The sequence below is a fragment of the Nannospalax galili genome, unplaced genomic scaffold (assembly GCF_000622305.1).
Source record: "Nannospalax galili isolate Female #2095 unplaced genomic scaffold, S.galili_v1.0 scaffold335, whole genome shotgun sequence".
In the NCBI taxonomy this organism is placed as follows: Eukaryota; Metazoa; Chordata; class Mammalia; order Rodentia; family Spalacidae; genus Nannospalax; species Nannospalax galili.
In genome coordinates, this window is record NW_008337842.1 from 2,618,383 (window position 1) to 2,638,334 (window position 19,952).

General features: G+C 43.2%; 1 protein-coding gene across 2 annotated transcripts in view; it reads right to left on the reverse strand.

Annotated features, from left to right (window-relative positions):
- The window catches only part of Dixdc1 (DIX domain containing 1), a 104,384-nt gene that overhangs the window by 78,812 nt on the left and 5,620 nt on the right, over positions 1-19,952 (reverse strand). The window contains exon 1 of one of the 2 annotated variants that reach the window (XM_008832790.3): positions 10,546-10,840. The exons of the other annotated variant lie outside the window; for it this stretch is intronic. Within the exon in view, the coding sequence (XP_008831012.1) occupies positions 10,546-10,605 (60 nt within the window). The 5' untranslated portion in view covers positions 10,606-10,840. Of the gene's footprint in view, positions 1-10,545; positions 10,841-19,952 lie in introns of those variants that run through there. 2 annotated transcript variants of the gene reach the window in all.

The following is a 19,952-nucleotide window of genomic DNA, read 5'->3' on the forward strand; positions in this document are numbered from 1 at the left end:
ATGTAGCCCAGGCTGGCCTTGAACTCACAGAGATCCTCCTGCCTCTACCTCCCAAGTGCTGGGACTACAGGCATGCACCACCACGTCCGGCTTGTGAGTTACTGAATATGTTTAATCTGTAGTGAAATGCTTCTTCTAATCATGTAGTTATTTAAAAAATTTTTAAATGATTAAAAAAATAATTCTTCAAAGCAAAAAAGAGAGAGATGTGTATTGTTTACATTTTGACATTTAAAAGAATTTCTTAATGTGAGCTAAAAAATAAAAAGGATTCTCAATGTTAAAAAATATATATTTTTTTTACTTTACTGGCGTTGTGTGTGTGCGTGTGTGTGTGTGAACATACCATGGCATACATGTGAAGATGAGAAAACAACCCATGGATGAGTTGGATGTGGTGGTACACACCTTTAGTCCCAGCACTCGGGAGGCAGAGGCAGGCAGATCTCTATGAGAACAAGGCCAGCCGGGTCTACATAGTGAGTTCCAGGCCAGCTGGGCTACAGGGAGACCCTGTCTCACAAATATTTAAAAAATAAAATAAAATAACCCATGGGAGCCAATTCTCTCCTTCTACCATGTGGGCTCTGAGGAATCAGATTAGGTCATTAGGCTTGGTGGCAAGTGCCTTTACTCACTAAGCCATCTAGCAGGCCCAGATGCCTTTTCTGTTTGTTTGTTCGTTTGTTTGTTGAAACAGGGTCTCACTATGTAGCCCCAGCTGGCCCGAAACTCCCTATGTAGAACAGGTTGGCCTTGAACTCAAAAAGGTCTACCTCCCTCTGCTTCCTGAGAGCTGGGATTAAAGTTGCATGCCACCATGCCTGGCTCCAGATGTTTTCCTTAAAGGAATCCCTCTCTGGTTAGGACTAGAGTGAGGGATTCAGAGCCTAGCTCACCCTTTCTCTTTTTCTTTAGCTTTAAATCTTCCCTCCAATTTCTCTACCTCTGCCTTTTACTCTGGCATCTAAAAGAACTTATTTTTTTAAGATTCATTTTATTTTAATTATGTGTATATGGCCATGTCTGTGTGTGGGTATGTGCACATGAGAGTGCAGGCGTCTGTGGAGTCCAGAGGAGGGTGTTAGGTCCCATGGGGCTAGAGTTGTAGGTGATTGTGAACCTCCACCCCCACAAAATGGATGCTGGGAACCATACCGCAAGAGCAGTATACACTCCTAACCATGGAGCCATGCATCCAGCCCCTGAAAGAACTTCTCAAGGGCTCCTTGCAACAGTTGGAAATAAAAATAAAGCATGCATACACATCAAAAGAGAAATAAAACTCCTCTGTATCTTGTTTCTTTCTAGAATTTCATTTTATCAGTCTGTTATTCAGTGAGGACAAGATGCAACAGGTTAAGTAAAATGAAATTATTTGGAATTTTATTTTTAACATGCTCTGCTGGTTCTTATTCTTTTTTTTTTTTTTTTTTTTGAAGAGAAGCTATATTCCTCTTGACCAATTTATATTATCAATTTTAAATGAAGAAAGTATATCAGAATCAAGAGTTAAACACCCAGGCCCCTGCTCCTGCCCCTGCCCCTGCCCCTGCCCCTGCCTCCTAAGTGCTGGGATTAAAGGCATGCATCACCACGCCCAGCTCTTCGTCTATTTCTAAAAGTGGAGAACCAGAGTAGAACCAGGGCAAATTCTGGCCAGGCCTGTGGTTGTGGAGTAGCTAACAGCTCTCCCAGCTTATACTGACTTCCTGTTTTATAGGAACATGCCATTCTGCATATACACTGTTGGTTCCTGTGACCACTAAAATACCACCATCCCCATTAGCCACAGTTGATTGGTCTGCTCAAGTTGATTAGTTAAGTTCAATCAATCTCTGGAATGTTTTGAGTTGGTATTTAAGAAATGAATCTGAGGCTGGAGAGATGGTTCAGAGGTTAAGAATATTGACTGCTCTTGCAGAGGACCTGGGTTCAGTTCCCAACATACACATGGTGGCTAACAACCATCCATAACTCCAGCTCCAAGGGATCCAATGCTCTCTTCTGGCCTCTGCAAGCACTGCACAACTTACATACATGCAGACAGTACACTCACACACATAAAATAAAAATAAGTTTTTTTAAAAGAAGTGAATCAGTCCTTCATCTTTTTTCTCAAAGTTATATAAAACTTAAATAATAGGCTGAGGAGATGGCTCAGTCAGTAAAATGCTCTCCTTGCAAGTGTGAGGACCCGAATTCAAACCTCATACTCACATAAAAAGCCAGGCATGGGGCTGGAGAAATGGTTCAGCAGTTAAGAATACTTGCTGTTCTTCAGAAGACCTGGTTTTAATTCCACATGATGACTGACATCTGGAACTCACTATGTAGACCACGCTGGCCTTGAACTCACAGAGATCCGCCTGCCTCTGCCTCCTGAGTGCTGGGACTAAAGGCGTGTGCCATCACATCCGGCTTCCAATGCCCTCTTCTGATCTCTGTGGGCACTGTATACATGTGGAGTACTTATATACATGCAGACACAAAACACTCAAATACATAAAATGAAAAATAATAAAATCTTAAAAAAAAAAGCTAGATATGGCAGCACATCCTTGTAATGCCAGTGATGCTGAAATGGAATGTGGAGACTTGTTGATTGCTAGAAGTTCTCTAGCCAGATAGTCTAGGCTACTTGGTGAAGTTCCAGGAAAATGAGAGGCCTTGTTTCAAACAAAAAGTAGAAGGCACCCGAGGAACAACATGAATTGCCCACTGACTTGCACTCACGGACACATGTGTACACACATGGACACATGTGTGTGTACACCCCCCCCAACTTAGATGTTGAGATAAGCCAGGCTGCCCATTTACAAAGAGAAAAGCTATCTGTGGTAGAAGGAATAAAACCACAGGGAAAAGAAGCAAGCTCAGGGGAACTCCTTCCTAGTGTTTGGAATTCTTAGTTACCACTGAGCTACTGCTGGACCCATGCCCTGCCTATGGTTTTTCAGATTTTCCTTGGATTCTGTGAGTCAGTAAATTCCACTTCCTATCTCCTCTTGTTCAAGTTGGGCTTTGTTACTTGCAGCCAAATTTTTTCAAAGGAGAAAAAAAAAAAAAAAGGCAAAACAGTCAGGCAGTTGGTACATATTATGTCCGTGACAGTATAGAATAATCTTGGTCCTGAGTTTCACCCCTAATTTATTCTGAGGAAGCTGTAAAGATGACAACATGGTGGAAAATTCTAGAATGACTGAGATTTTTTATGACAGCTCTGAGTGGAGCCTCAGGAGAAGGAGAAGGAGATGCAGCAAAGGTCTCAGCTACCTAAGCAGGACTTGGGCCTGACAAGACCCTTCATCAGTCTCAGTCTCTGTTAGCTTCCTCTAAGGCACTCCACATACCCTACAGTCTGAGTAGAACTCTTCTATCTAGACATCTCTGCCCACATTCTTCATCTGGGCAGAAAATCTTGACCTTGAAAGACTTCTTGGTACCAGATATAACTTTCTGCTTTTCTTTTGGATCTTCCCTTCCTTCCAAAGAACTTTATAAAGTTAGCCTCTGCCCTCCACCCTAGGGGAACCAAGATCAAAGAAAGCTTCTGTAGAGGATTTGTTTGGTTAGAATTGCAAAAGCATTGAATATTTTTCACCAAGGAACTCTGGGACCCACTGTTCCTAGTGTAAAAACATCCAAGAAGTTGGCTTTGAGGCTCCCTGCCAGCCAACAAGGAAAACAGCAAGCTTTTGTAGTGTGTGGAAACAGTTCAGGAGACATGAACGGTTCAGAAAGGAAATTTAACAGTGAAACCAGATCCCCGTTCAGAACTCTGAGACGCTCCATGAAGCAGTATAAGGTGGAAAGATGGGGGCAGGGAGCCACTCAGACACCAAGGCTTAAGTTATGACTGGCCTAAATTCTGCCAACAAAAAACACGCTATTTTATTTTTCTATTAATTATTTTCGTTTTGGAGACTGGGTCTCACTATGTAGCCTTGGCTGGTCTTGAACTCACGGAGATCTGCCTGCCTCAGTCTCCCGAGTGCTGAGATTAAAGGTGTGTGTCACCATGCTCCGCTTCTAGTAATTCTTTTGGTCCTTAATTGAACAAGGAACTATTCTTTGTTCACTGTCCTTGGTGACTAGTTAGGTAAAAATAAAGTTCACAAAAATCAATAAAGTTCAGAAATAGAAGTATCATTACACTTCCTCATGTAGACAGGCTCTTCGTATTAATATCCAGTCTTATGACCAAAGGATAACATAGAAGAAAGAAGAGGTAACATTTTCCTGAAAGATATTATTTCCTAACTTTATTTTTTTAATCTTATTTATTATTTTTATTTTATGTGTATGAGTGTATTGCCTGCATGTAGGTTACGTGCACCTGTGCCATGCAGCTCCCCTGGAACTGGAGTTATGGACAGTTGTTAGTTGCCATGTGGGTGCTGGGATTCGAACCCAGGTCTTCTGCAAGAACAACCAGTGTTCTTCACCACTGAGCCATCTCTCCAGCCCCCCAACCTTATTTTTAAATTTCCATTCATTATAACCTCCCTAAACAGTCTCTGTTCCTTCATGAATACACGTTACAAGGCAAGTGCCTAATAAATGCATGAGAATGAATGAATGATTGAATGAATGAATGAGGTATCAGTCTAAGTGTAGGATGTTTCTTATCCTAGAAACAGAACACTGAGCTGGAACCTCATCCCTTTACACATCTGGCCACTGAAGGTAATGTGGGGACTAGCTCAGGGGACAATCCTGGCACTTGGGAGGCAGAGGCAGGCAGATCTTTGTGAATTCAAGGCCAGCCTGGTCTACATAGTGTCATTCCAGGACAGCTGGGGCTACAGGGAGACCCTGTCTCAAAAAGACAAAAAAAAAAAAAAAAAAAAAAGGAGATGCATTCAAGAAAGCATGAATTTGAGCCTTTGGTTCCCATAGCCCAGACAAGGCCCATCACAGCAGATGAAGCTTTTCTAGTGCTCAGCCTCTCTAAACTGCCTGGGGAGCAGCACCTGGCAAACCATGGCCTATCATTGCTCCACATGTCTGGCCAGCCCATCACTCAGCACCTGGAACACAAGACTGTCTGGTAGCTTATGGCCACGGAGCATCTGTTGAACTGGCATTGGCTCCAGTGGAAACAAAGCCAAGAGCCTGGGTGGGGAGTGAGGAAGTCAGTCTGGGTAGACAAATAAAGCAGGCCAAAAGGTGGGTTGCTTTGTTACATTAAAGACTTAACAGGCTTTAATTTCTACAGTAAAGCACAGAGAAATTCAATGTGGAAATATCTGAGAGCCTCTTTTTGGCCCATTACTACAAGACTACTACTTGGAACGCATGAGGAATTTAAGAGGGATGCTTTCCACAGCTAGTCTGTTTAGCAATCCTCTTCCTTACTCGCCATCCCCCTTACAGGGATGAGGCCAAACAAAGGCTCTCACTCTGTTTCTCAGAGACCACCAGGCAGATGAATTCCCTCAACCCCTTCCTCCTTCACTCCCTCCTTCCCTATTTTCCTTTTTGGCTTTTTGAGACAGGGTCTTCCTGTAGCCCCAGCTGGCCTCAATCTCACAGAGATCCACCTGCCTCTGCCTCCTAGTGCTGGGATGAAAGGTGTACACCACCACGCCTTTTCCTTTTGTCTTTTTCCTTTAAAACAGAAATTTTAATTGCACTTTTGTTTATTGTGTGTGTGTAATGTATGTGTATGCACACATGCCATGGTGTGTGTGTGTGTGTGTATGTGTGGTGGTCAAAGGACAATTTGTAGGTTCTCCCCTTTCACTATGTGGATACTAATAGCAAAATCCGATCATCAGACTTGGCAGCAAATGCCTTTACCACTGATCCATCTCACTGCCCTCATCACCCCACCCCCTTTTAAAGACAAGGTCTTATTATGTTACTCACAGTGATTTGAACATGTCAACATTCAGACCAAGCGCTCTCCCTGCCTCAACCTCCTGGGCAGCTGGGACCCCAGAGATGTATTACTTCCTCTAGCCAAGCAGATGGAGCAGAAGGTAGTTTTTCAAAATGTACTGTTCTACTTGGGAGGAAAATGGGTAGGGAAAAAAAAATCTGCCAGTTCTGAAGCTAAGACAACTGACTTCCTGCTGATCAACCTGTCCTTAATCATTCCCATAACTTTCAGCCTCTCAAGCATTCACATCACAACTAGGTACAAGTTCACTCTTTTCTACAGCAAGATTTCTGTAGTACCACAATTTTCCCAAGTATGATACTTTCTTATCTTCATTGGCCTATGAGCTCCATTAGGGAACTGACTCTGTTATTTGCCTTCTATTTCCAGAGCCTGGCACAATGCCTAGTAAACACAGTAATTCAGTGAGCATCTGGTGAGTGAGTGCCTGCATGAGTATACCAGCCTAGCAGCGAAAAGAAAATCTGGCCTCAGTGAGCAAGATGGTTGGTAAATATTTGGCACTTCTCTTGATCTCATTAATTAGAAGGTATCTCTACAACTGCCCACAAACATTTCTTTTTGTGATACTTATGACATTAAACATCTTATTGTGGTTTTGTTTTGCTTCCCACCCCGCCCCAGTAGATCTTGTCTCTCCTATAAATCCCTTGGAAACAGAAACTGGGTGTTTTTCAATTACCATATCCATGCCTTCATCCAGTGAATGAATGAATGCTTATTGGTCAAACCATATTACAATCACAGGTCTATTAAAACCATCCAACACAAACACCAAAGGTTTTAAAGGACGTTTAGCCCTCAGAAAAACACTGGCAGAAATTCATGTTGGCACATGAATTTGGCGCATGGCCAAAGACAATGTTCATACAACAACCAACATCAAGTAGTGTGAACTAGGTGTTGTGGCACATGCCTATAACGCTAGCACTGGGGAGGTAGAGACAGGATGATCAGGAATTCAAAGTCATCTTTGGCTACATATCAAGTTCAAGGCCAGCCTGAGCTACAGACTGTTTTAAAACAACAGGTCTTGGGAGATGGCTGTCAGTAAAGTGCTTGCAATGCAAACATGAAGACTGAATTCAGATTCCCAGGACTGTAAAAAAATCTGTAATCCTAGCACCAGGGAAGCAGAGACAGGCAGATCCAGATCCTTGGAGCTCATTAGTTAAGAGAGAGGCCCTATCTCAAAAAATAAGGTGGAGAGTGGGGCTAGAGAGATGGCTCAGTGGTTAAGAGCACTGGCTACTTTGCAGAGGACCTAGGTTTGATTTCCAGCATCTACACAATGACTAACAACCATCTGTAACTCTAGTTCCAGGGGAGCTGACAGCCTTTTCTAACCTCCGCAGACAGACATTATATGACACCACAGCATTTACATACAAGCATACATACATACTCATACACATAAAATAATAAAATATTTTAAAAAACAAGATGGAGAATGACTGAAGAAGGCACCTGACATTGACCTCTGGCCTGCACATACACACATGCATGTACTCTAACACAAACATAGACCCATATACTTATGTATGACATATATCCATATACTTGTATACACAAACACATACACCCCACATATATACACAAATAGCATTGAGGAAGATGCAGAATGGGAAAGTAACAAACTACAATATACCCGTCATAGAAGAGATGGGGAGTAACAGCCAAGGTGGGTTACAAACGACAGAAACCAAAATCTATGGATAACTTGTAGTAAAACTTAAGCATGTCAATACAAGAGATTTCAGTGGCATTACTGACATGATTGAATTCTGTGAGTTCTTTGCCAGGCATGTTGAGTCCAGGGCTCTATGTGGGCAATGTGGTTGAAGAAGACTGTCATACATAGCTATATTTAGTGGCATATGGATTGAGAAGAGACCAGCCATGAGGGAAACTTTGATTCAGAGGGCAGGGTTTCTCTGTGTGGCAGGGTTTCCTTGTAATTAACCAATTAGAGCCATAGCCCTGTTTCCTGTGGGGGTTTTCTCTGCCATAGAGAATGAGGTTGCAGCCCTAACCACACAGATCTATAAAGCATCTGTGCGATGGATAGCTTCAGATATACTGGGATCATTTCCAGGAGGTGACTGGATATGTCTGTGGAATTCTTAGCCCCAGGAGAAAGAATTTCTCAGAGGAATTAAGTGTATTCTGACACTATCTTTTAAGTCCCCATTTACATCCTTATCACATGACTTAACAAAAAGGATTGACTGACTGGGCCTATTAAGCAACCTTGAGCCTGGAATAGGTCAAATAGGGCCCCCACCAGCTCTAAAGTAACCATATCAAATTATCTTAGTCATACTGTAGCAAGATCATGTGATAGTATATATGTGGAAAAAAATGAATAAATGGTATCATGTATGTGAAAGATTTATATTAACTAAGGGATCATTCAAATTTAACAATAATATACTATTTTTATTATTCAGAGATGTAAATTTCTCAGGGAAATCTAAAGTGCTTTTTGGCTTTTGGAGTTCCAAGCTACTACTTAAGGGAATAAAATGTTCATTAGTCTGCAGAGAGGGTGGTTTATGGGATGGGTAAAAAAAAAAAACAAATATTGGAAGAGGCACAGAAGCGTTGTTGCATTTTGTTTTTGTTTTAGAATTTCATATATGAGTATTATCTTTGCATCATTTCCATTCCTCTGTCTCCCACCAACTCTTCCCTTGCCCCCACTCCCTCTCAATTTCTTGTCCTCTTCTTTATTATTATATAGATATACATACATTATAATGCACTGAGTCTATTAAGTGGCACTCATATGTATACTGCATTTTTCTTAACAGAAGAAACAATTATAAAGTTGTGCAGCTGTGTTTAGGAAGATTCCATTACCACACAGGGGGAAAAAGTCTCCTACTCTCCTTTTCCTTCGTTTTGGAAAAAAATGGTATTAGGGGAAATTATTGCCAGCCCTCTTAGTTTTTACATGGGTCTCTTTGATTGGATTTTGAAGTGGAGAAGGAGCAGAAAGCAAAGACTAGGACCTGGCTCTGTGTCACTGGCCTCTTAATCAGACTTGGTTCCTGATACCTGGGACCTGGGTTAAAATCAAAAGGGCGACAGGCCATCAAGAGGACCCAAGGAGTTTTTGGGAAACCCAGGGATGAGACAGACTAATACAGCTAAGGACCAGAGGAGGCCCAAAGGCAGAGCATAAGGAAAAAAAGGAGGGAGATACTGGAGGCAATACCTCCCTGGTGGTACTTAAAGAGGTATGCATCCTGGCTCTTCTGTTTCAGCTCTGGGTCTGTAGCTCTTTGTTAACAATTCCCCTTACATGTGTTCAGTCAGGAGTCGAGCAAAGACCAGGAGGCCTGCAGTGTAGGCAGGATGCAAGCTCTGCCCTTCGATGAAGGTTGTGATACTCCTCGGCCAAAGGAAAATTCCAACACAGTTGGTTAGGACGGGAGAGGGTGTTTTTTGTTGTTTTTTTGGGTTGTTTTGTTTTGTTTTTCTGTGACAGGAACAAGGCTGGGGCACAGGGGCCAGAACTGGGGAAGGTTCTAAGGCAGGTCAGAATGCAGGATTTCTTAGTTAGAAACAGGGATGGAGGAGAGAGCCTGTGGTGCAGCTGTAGAAAGAAAATCTTATAGAAATTCATGGGAATGGTGGCAGCCTGGGGTGGGGGGAAGGTTGGGAAGCAGGTGGGAGCAGGAACGGCACAAAGGAACCCCTGGCTCTAGCTTGTCAGGTTCATAGTTAAGAAGAAAATGGGATTGGGGTGCAGCTCAGTGGTATAGCACCTAGACAGAGCCCTGTCTTCAATCCCTAGTATCAAATAAAAGAGAATGGTTTCATGTGTTATTTGACTTAAAACTGATTTACAAACAAACACCCTAAGGGCTGGGAGCAGCCTATGCCTCCCAAGATGCTGGGCGGAGGTAACCAGGATGCAAGGGAGCAAACGGCAAGGATCTCAGACCAGAATTCCCTGGATCACAAGAGAAGCAAATGGAAGCGAAGACAGAAATTGGGGAGAAATGTGCAAGAAGACCATCCCGTTCCGGTTAGACTTAAAGTCCCCACCCCACTTCACAGAAGGGCACAAATACTGGAACTGGGCCCGGAACCCAGGTCCCTCTGCAGTGAGCTCTGCCCACCTGGCTGTGGAGAAATCTGTGCAGGACTCAGAAGATTCGCACGTGGAAAGCGCCCTTCGAGTGGACCACCCACAGTCTCCTGCCCTCCCTCAAACTTTCTACCAATGCCATGCCACCGCACCCCTCCCCTGGCTCTGCTCCTGAAACAGAAAGAGCTCTGCCTTCCGTTCAAGGCTTCCCTGGAAGGTTTCACTGGAGAATTCCTGGGAAGCACGAAGACCACCTCTAAGGGAAGGAGATGACTTCTGAATGTGTGGTCCTGTCTGTCCTCTGCGCTCAAGGAAGGTCATCGCCCAGCTTAGACGGAGGCCCACCGCCCCTTTGATGTCTCCGGGTTCTCGCATCTGCACCGCACCCACCACCTTAGCTCTACCACCCCGAGCTCTGCAGACTGATTTGCTCTGGGCTCCCGGGGAGGATGGGGATCCAAGGAGACTCCCCTTCCGGAGATTAGGCGGGAGCGCGGGGTGCCGGGGAGCTGGGGAGTGGGAGGAGCAGGGCAGTTACCTCATTGAAGCCCTCCTGCAGGACGTCCAGTAAGTTCCCGCGGGTCAGGCAGGCTAGCATTGTTCCTGCCGTGGGGCTCCCCGGGCGGGGTCTCCAGCTAGGCGGTGGCTGCCGCCTCCCTCCTCCTCCTCCTCCCTCTGCACACAAAGGCTCTCGGCTCAGCTCAGGGGGATCTCTCCGGAGTCCCGCATGCCACTTACTGGAAACCTAGACCCGAGCCAAACTAGAAGCATGCACTGGGCATGCTCGCGCGAGGCGGCCTGCGCTGGAAAGCGGCCCCCCCCCACCCCCGCAGGCTGTGGTGGTTCCTATAGAAACAGCTGGGCGCTCACAGGATGGAGGGGCGCTGGCGGGCGGCCCCGGACCGCGCCTGAGTGTGGGAAAGCCGGCGGGCGCGCACCGACACACCGGGCCTGTGCAGGATGCGCGCGCGCGCGGCGTGCGTTCACACACGTGTGCACACACACGCACACCCGTGGACACAAGCGGGCTTGGCAGCTTGAGCATATGCCTGCAATCACGCGGGAGCGCCTTCCACCCCCCCCTCACACCACCACGCATGTATTCACCCTGATTTAAGGCTGCAAGCACCCCACCACAAGGTGAGTAGAAAAGGGAATGAATCACTGGATTCCCTAACTCCGCCCTCCAGACTAACCAAACACAGCAACCTTTTTCCACGTGGGGCCCGTACTGTAAGGCAACCTAAAGAAGAGGAAGCAGGAGGGAAAGACCAAAAAAAAAAGGAGTCAGAGGGACCGAGGAGAGGAAAAAGGAGAGAGCTTTAAGTGTTGGCATATTATTAACTGAACGGTGCTAGACAAATCACAAGATCACCAAGAAACATCAAAGATACACCAAGGATGTTGTCTCTTCCCTTCTTTTCAAAATATCTGGTAAGGGAGGGGTGAGGCAAGATTGCTCAGTTGGTAAAGGCTCTTGCTGCACAAGCCTGACACGTGGATTCAATCCCAGAACCCAAGAAAAGGTGGAAGGAAGCAAACAACTCCACCCGGTGGTTTGTGCACCCCCCCCACAATAATAGGTAGATGACAGATAGATAGATGATTGATAGATGATAGATAGATGATTGATAGATAGATGGATTGATAGATGATAGAAGAAAGAAAGAAAGAAAGAAAGAAAGAAAGAAAGAAAGAAAGAAAGAAGGAATGGATGGATGGAGGAATGGATGGATGGATGGATGATAGATGATGGATGGATGGAAGATGATAGATGATAGATAGATAGATAGATAGATAGATAGATAGATAGATAGATAGATAAACTGTTACGGGCTGGGGGTAATGGTTCACACCTGTGATCCCAGTACTTGGGAGGTAGAAGCAGAGGAACAGGAATGCAAGGTCATCCTTGGCTACTTAGCCAGTTTCTGGAGAGCCTGAGCTATGTAGGATCCTGGCTAAAAGAAACATTTTAATGAGTTGTGAATTTTGTTTTTTTTTTTTTTAAAGTGGGTTTTAATTAAAATAAAACACCTAAAATGTCCTGGTGAATTGACAGGTTAAAGCTTCAGAGAGCTCCCGTCTGCAACCACAGCTGAGGTCACAGCCTTGATGATTTTTAAGAGCACTAGTCATCTGCATGTTCAATGTAAATGTATTTTTATAGACAAATCAGAAGCTGAAAGAACATCCACATTACATCCCACATTGTGGTCCCAGATGGAGGGGGAGGGTTGACAAGAGTGTTAAGACCCAGAGAAGGTCAGAGCCTTGTTCAGGGACACAGCTGGTTAGTGACAGGCAATTCAATAAGGGCTCTACAAACAATTTTCCAGCCGTCCCATACATCTTCCTTGAACCTCCACTAGGACCTTAGCGAAAAAAGTCAGTAATGAGCCTATTAAGTCTCACTTAACCTAATGACCTCTTCCTCAAGTCATTAGAGAAAAGGAAACCCTTACTTGGGGCATCCCGACAAGCAATGTCTTATCTGAATATCTAAAGCTGCTCAACACAAAATTCTTCTGGAAAAATACATACCTGCCTCTGACCACAAGCAGAACCAGGCTGTGTTGAGTGGCTGCTCTGCTGGTTAAACCCTGTGGGTTCCTTTCTGGCTGAGGTTGAGGCAAGCTATAACAATAAACCAACCAGAATCTGAGCATCCCTAAGTCAGAAGAACTCTGTCCTTCACCATCTAGCTAAGGAGTTTAATTGCCAAGACTGTCTTCACCTTCCATTCAGTTCATGGGAGAATACCATCAGGAGACTCACTAACCTATGTCTAAGGCACTGAGCCCTTTACAAAGAGAAGCATAAAGCTTCCAACTGCACAGAACTGTATGCAAAGCTTCTACATGCATAATGATGCAAAAGCAATACATTCAGCTGATGGGTCAGTCAGGATCCCAACTGAGAAACCATCATGCTTTGGACATAGAGCAGAAAATACTCCTAAATCTAGTATCATGCAGCCCCATTAAATCTCTTATTAAGATGCCACCCACTTTAACTGGAGAAAAAGGAATTTTAAAAGCAGACCAAGTAAGTTTTTATACTTTGTTATATTTCATTTTATCTGACTGTACATGAAATAATTCCGAGGATCTACAGGAGGCTGGAGAGACAGCTCAGTGGTTGAGTGGGTACTGCTCTTGCAGAGAGCCCAAGTTTAGTTCCCAGGATCCATATCAAGAGGCTCACAGTCTGCTTCAAGGGGATCCAATGCCTCTGGCCTCTGTGGGTACCTATATTCATGTGTACATACACACACTATTAAAAATAAATCTTTAAAATAACCATACTATTTATTTATCATTTTGAGTTCTTTGAGGCAAGGCCTCAGGTAGCCCTTAAGTAGGCCTCCAACTCCTTAAATCCCCAAAAATGACCCTGAACTCCCGATCTTCCCACATGTGTCTCCCAAATGCTGGGAAAATAGGTATGTACCACCATACTCGGCTCTAATTGGATTTTAATCTCCCAAGTAAAAATTTCATTTGAAAAAAATAATGACAATTTGAAAAAAAGATTTCATTTGGCCCAACTCTCTTATTTCTTTCATTTATTTATTTTTGATCTTTTTGAGACAGGGTCTCCCTATAGCCCCAGCTTGCCTGCAACTCACTCTGTAGACCTTGAACTCACAGATATCCTCCTGCCTCTGCCTCCCAAATGCCACCACACCTGGCATTATTTATTATTTTTATTTTAGGTGTATGAGTGTAATGCCTGCATGTGTGTAAGTACACCACGTCATGCAATGCCCATGTAGGTCAGAAAAGGGCATTGGATCCCCTGGAACTGGAGTTATGGATGGTTGTTAGCCACCATGTGGGTGCTGGGAACCGAACCCGGGTCCTCCGCAAGAGCAGTCAGTGCTCTTAACCACTGAGCCATCTCTCCAGCCCCTCAACTCTCTTGTTTCATATAGGAAAGAATCATTGCTAGGAGAGGCACTCATACCCACTTAAATCAACATGGGAGAAAAGGAAAGGCCTTTGAGGCCCAGGCCTGTGCCCTTTGCAACAGCCCTTCACAGCATGCTGGAGAAACTAAGAAGGCATCCTGGTGACTTGGTAAGAAATTTATTTTAAGGCATATGGCCAACATTGTACTATTCCTGGAAACCTAGAACAACAGCGTCCATTAGAACTTTCTGTCAAGATGGAAATGCTCTATATGTTGTCCAGTACAGTAGCTACTAGCCACATGTGGCCACCTTGCACTAGAAATATAGCCAAGGCAATTATGCAATCAAAATTTTAATGCTATTTAATTTTAATTCATTTAAATATAAATAATATTATTTCAAAATATTCTATTCTACCATCCTTCAAAATATACCTTCCCCCTAAAACTGTATTAGATCACATACACAATATCTCTCATGATTCAAAAAAGCACAAAATTCCTGTTGGGCCATATAATGCCTAACAGAGCTTTTGTTGTTGTGGTGGTGGGGTTTTCTTTTTGTTCAGGAGGTATGTTTGGGACTAGAGAGATGGCTCAGTGGTTAAGAGCACTTGCTGCTCTTACAGAGGGCCTAGGTTCAGTTCCCAGTACCCACATGGCAACCAAGGGATCCAATGTCTTCTTCTGGCCTCTATGGGCATTGCAAGGACTAACATATGCAGGCAAAACACTCAGATACTTAAAATTTTAAAAATGATATATCTTAAAAGAAGATATGTTTATCATACTTGGTAAAAAACTGAACTTTAGGGGCTGGAGAGATGGCTCAGTGGTTAAGAGCACTTACTGCTCTTCCAGAGAACCCAGGTTCAGTTCCCAGCACCCACATGGTGACAAACTCCACTCTGAACTCCAGTTCCAGGGATCCAATGCCCTCTTCTGAACTCTATGGGCACCAGGCACGCACATGATATACTTACGTGCAAGCAAACCATTCCTATACATAAAATAAAAATAAAGTCTTTTTAAAAAACACTGAAGTTTAGCTCTAAGCAACACTAATATATTCTAGTCCAATTTCCCTCTACACCTCTGTGACATCAACAGGGAGTTGAGAGACTAAGTAGGTGAGATGGTAGAATGAGGAAGAGTGTGAGGATGAGCAAGCAATACCTGTTCCACAAACTAAGAGCCACTCAGTATCTAATATGACAATAATAGCAAAATTGATTTTTACTATATGGCAAGTCCTATATTAAATACCAATATATATACATTTGATGGTCACAATTACCATCAGCAGTTGACTTTTTACATATGAAGAGAGGTTATAGAATAAGTAATTTGCTCCAGACCCAATGGCTACTAAATGTAAAGCCAAAAATCCTTAAGCATGATAAAGCATGTGTGTGTGTGTGTGTGTGTGTGTGTGTGTGTGTGTGTGTGTGTACTAGGGATTGAACCTATGGCCTCATGCATGCTAGGCAAGTGCTCTACCAGTGAGTCACAGCATCAGCCCAGTTAAGTACTTTTATATGAGTACTTCGCAACATGGAAGGCACAAGTAAACCCTTTTAGAATGAAAGCAACAATGAAGGGAACATTAGCAAATGTAGTCAACGCATCTATTTATAAATATAACGTTTTCCTAATGAAGATTTAAGCCTTAAACAAAGCTGCCATTTGGTGAAAACAGTGCCTGTGACTTCTCTCTGTATAAAGCTAAAATGTGTGAAATTCACACCTATGAAAATGTTAACACATCTATTACAGGAAGCCATTCATGATGAGACTAAAGCAGCAAGGCACTTTAAATAAACAAATAATTAAAATTATCAATGAAAAGATATTTTTTAAAATGTTTATGTCTGGGGTTGGGGATTTAGCTCAGTGGTAGAGTGCTTGCCTAGCAAGCGCAAGGCTCTGGGTTCAGTCCTCAGCTCCAAAAAAAAAAAAAAAGTTTACATCTATGAGTACTATGCCTGCATGTATGTAAGTGTACTACAGGTGTGCAGTGCCTGTAGAGTCCAGAAGAGGCCATCAGATCCCCTGGAACTGGAGCTATAGATGGTTAGCCTTAATGTGGGGGCTGGGAATCAAACCCAGGTCTTCTGGAAGAGCAGCTAATGCTCTTAACCTCTGAGCCATCTCTCGGGCCCCAATGAAAATATTTTAAATGATCCTCTGAAATAATCTCTTAGTCTTCCTTTTGTTTTCTCACGTTAGTTCAGTTCTTTAAAGATAACATGATGATGACTTCTATTACAGTTACATTCAGAAACAGCAGAAAAGACACATAAAATGGCTCATAGCTACCAGCAAAGATACAAACCTGTCCCAGCTTCTAAAACACCCAAGGTGTCACTGCATGCTTGGCGAGTACTCTATCACTGTGTACCCCCATCCCTAAATTGCTCTTTTGTCTCCCTACTTTACCACTTGCCAATCCATGTTCATGGTAATCTTTCTTGGACAATACATTCATCTTGCTGCCCTGGTGTCTTCAAACATTCCTTTTTGGTAGCATGTTAAGTAGAAATTCTTTGTGTCCAGCTCTGAAGAGCTCCTGCTGGGATCATCTCTATTCAGGCTAGAAGGCTTCCAATTTATTTTTTTTAATATTTTACTATTTTTATTTTATGTGTATGAGTGTATGGCCTGCATGTATGTGAGTGCACCCATGTCGTGCAGTGCCACGGAGGTTAGAACAGAGTGTCGGATTTCCCCTGGAAATGGAGTTAAGGACAGTTTGTAGCCGCCATGTGGGTGCTGGGAATCGAACCCAGATCCTCTGCAAGAGCAGTCAGTGCTCTTAACCACTGAGCCATCTCTCTAGCCCCAAGGCTTCCAATTTATAAGACTCATTTTCACCTCTGTGCCTTCAGGACCAATCCTCTTCCTACAATGTCACACACGCCACCCTCATGAGGACATCATCAGTATGCCTAGTTCAAGCTCTTTTTCCTCTGTGAACCTCCTCTGACCACACTTTTTCTTTTTCTTTCTTTCACTTTATTTTTTTAACTTTTTAAAAAAAGTTTTGTGTGAGTGTATTGCCTTCATATATGTAAGTGCACCCATGTTGCACAATACCCACAAAGGTCAGAAGATGGCGTTGGATCCCCTGGAACTGGAGTTAGGGACAGTTGTTAGCTGCCATGTGGGTGTTGGGAAATGAACCTGAATCGCTGCAAGAACAGCCAGTGCTCTTAACTGCCAAGCTATCTCTCCAGCCCTGTCTTCCCTTTATTTTTTATTTTTCTTTTTGAGACAGGGTCTCCCTGTAGTCCCAGCTGTCCTGGAACTCACTATGGAGATCAGGCTGGCCTGGAACTCACAAAGATCTGCCTGCCTCTGCCTCCCAAGTGTGCTGGGATTAAAGGTGTGTGCCACCACGCCCAGCTTCCCTTTTTTTTTTAATTGCTGAGCTTTGTACATGGTTAGTTGAGCACTCTACCACTGTGTTGGACACCCTCCTCCGATCACTCTTGATTTTGATCTGTCTCACTATCTTCCAGATAACCCATAGCACATTCCTGCTCTTCTTTCAAGTCTCTGCTCAAATGTTATTTTACACTTTGGGTTTTCTCTTGCCACTGTATTTTAAAATAATATCCCCTCATACTAGCACTTCCAGGTATCTCTGCCTGATTTATCTTTATTTTCCTTAACAGCATTCGTCAATTTTTGGGTATTCTACATTTACTTGTTCTTTTGGGGGGGGGGTATGTGTATGCGCATGAGTGCACATGTGCACATGCGTGTGTGCAAGTAGAGGCCAGAGGTCAACTTAAACATTGGTTATTATTCCTTAAGTGTCATCCATCATATTTTTTGAGACAAGGTCTTTCACCAACTAAGCTAGGCTAACTGGACTGCAAGCCTAAGGGGGTCCACCAGTCTCTGCCTCCCCAGTGCTGGGACCATAAGTGGGCACCACTACACCAGTTCTTTACATGGGTTCTGGGATCCAACGCAGGTCCTCATGCATGCACAGGAAGCACTTCACCAAACCCTCTTTGTTTCCCCCTCCTTGGGTCTCACACTGTAGCCCAGGCTAGCCTCAAACTACCTTTTGCCTCAGTCTCCCAAGTGCTGTGATTATCGGTGTGTATTATCAAACCTGGCTTACTTGTTCATTAGTTATTAGCTTTCCCTTGCCCATAGGTAAGATCTTGAAGGAATTTTGTATTTTGCTACTGGTTTATACCAGAACCAAGAATACTGTCTGACACAGTAGATGCTAAATTCAAAACTGACTGAATGACCGATTCTTCCTCTTAAAAATTCAAGGATCAGGGTCTGGAGAGATGGATCAGCAGTTAAGAGCACTGACTGCTCTTGCAGAGGACCCAGGTTCGATTCCCAGCACCCACATGGCGGCTATAAACCATCCTTAACTCCAGTTTCAGGGGAATCTGAAGCCCTCTTCTGACCTCCATGGCATTGCACAACACAGGTGCACTCACATACCTGCAAGCAATACACTTGTACACATAAAATATTTTTTAAAAAATCAAAGATCAAGCCAGGTGTGGTGGCACATGCCTATAATCTGAGCACTTGAGAAGTGGGAGTAAGGAGGCTCAGGAATCCAAAGTTACCTTCGGCTGCATGGCGGATTTAAAGCCAGTTTGAGACCCTGTCTCAAAAAGAAACAAGAGATAAAATGAACCAAAACAAAATTCTAAAGTCTAAGCCAGCCCTGATAGTACAGGCCTGTAATCCAGCTCCTCAGGAGACTGAGGCAGGAAGATCGTAAGCTCAATGCCTACCTGGGCTACAGAAAGAATTCAGGGTTAACCTGGCAATTTAGTAAGACCTTTTCTCAAAAAATATTTTAAAAGAGCTGAAACTATAGCTTAGCGATAGAATGTTTTATTGGCGTGTGTGAGATCTTAGGTTCAATCCCCAGCACTACAGAAACAAACAGATAAATTCAAAGTTCTAATATGTTCAATACTGTATCATTTAGCACTTAATTATAGTTAATGTAAGACTATGGATCTTTGTCTCTTTAACTGTATTCTCAAGTCAAATAAAATTTTTGTATCCCCTTGAATTTTTCCTTTCCTTTATCTATGTATCTTTCATTAAACATATTTTGGGTACCTAGTATATGTTACATCTGCCAGGCTCTATTCTTTGAGAAAAAAAAAAAAACTTGAAGAACTGACAGTTACAACTATATATACAAACCAACCACACACAGAGGCAAAAATAAAAAAAGACGAGAGAAAAATAGTAAAAGGAAGATCAGTAATTTGAGAGCTCAACATTAGATAAGGGGACAGAGTGCACAGGCTGCAGGTGACAGACAGATGGGTAGAAGTAAAACAAGACAGAATAGTGAGAGACTAGGAGAGAAAGTTTCCAAAGTAACCACCAGACGGTAGAGCTTAATATAAACTGTGCCAAAGCAGATATGCAAATATATCCTACATGAAAAAATTCGAAGTCACTTTTCAAGTTGTCTCCCAGCCAGCCCGTGGTTGAAAAATCAGATCAAGACAGCGACATCTGGTGGACGTTTTGGAAGCGACCCTTGATTTCTCTACTAGGAAAATACCTTACTTAAATGCCCCCATGCATGGTTCTGCCCTGTCAATCATCACAGACCACCTCATTACTTATTACACTATCAAAGGCCAGTCTTTCTAAGGTCTCACTGTGCATAGTAGCCAGATTTCTGACACCCAGCTCTTTGAAAGATGTATGCAAAATCTAAAACCATGATTCTTCCTTTATAGGGGAACTTACTCTAAAATGTTCATATCTGGATATGTGAAGTCAACTTGCTGGGTACTGAAGCAGCAAGAACCATCCTGTATCCTAGAAAGAATCCAACATGTGCTTCTTTGAGGCAGTGGTTGTGAAAGTTTGGCTTTCTTTTTAATTTCTTTTTAAAAAAATCAACATATGTTCTCCCTCATATGTGGATCCTAAGATCAGACTCTGATAAATAATTATGCAAACAGACATAACTGCAGGAACCAGGACAAGGGTAAGGAAACAGTGAGGTAAAGG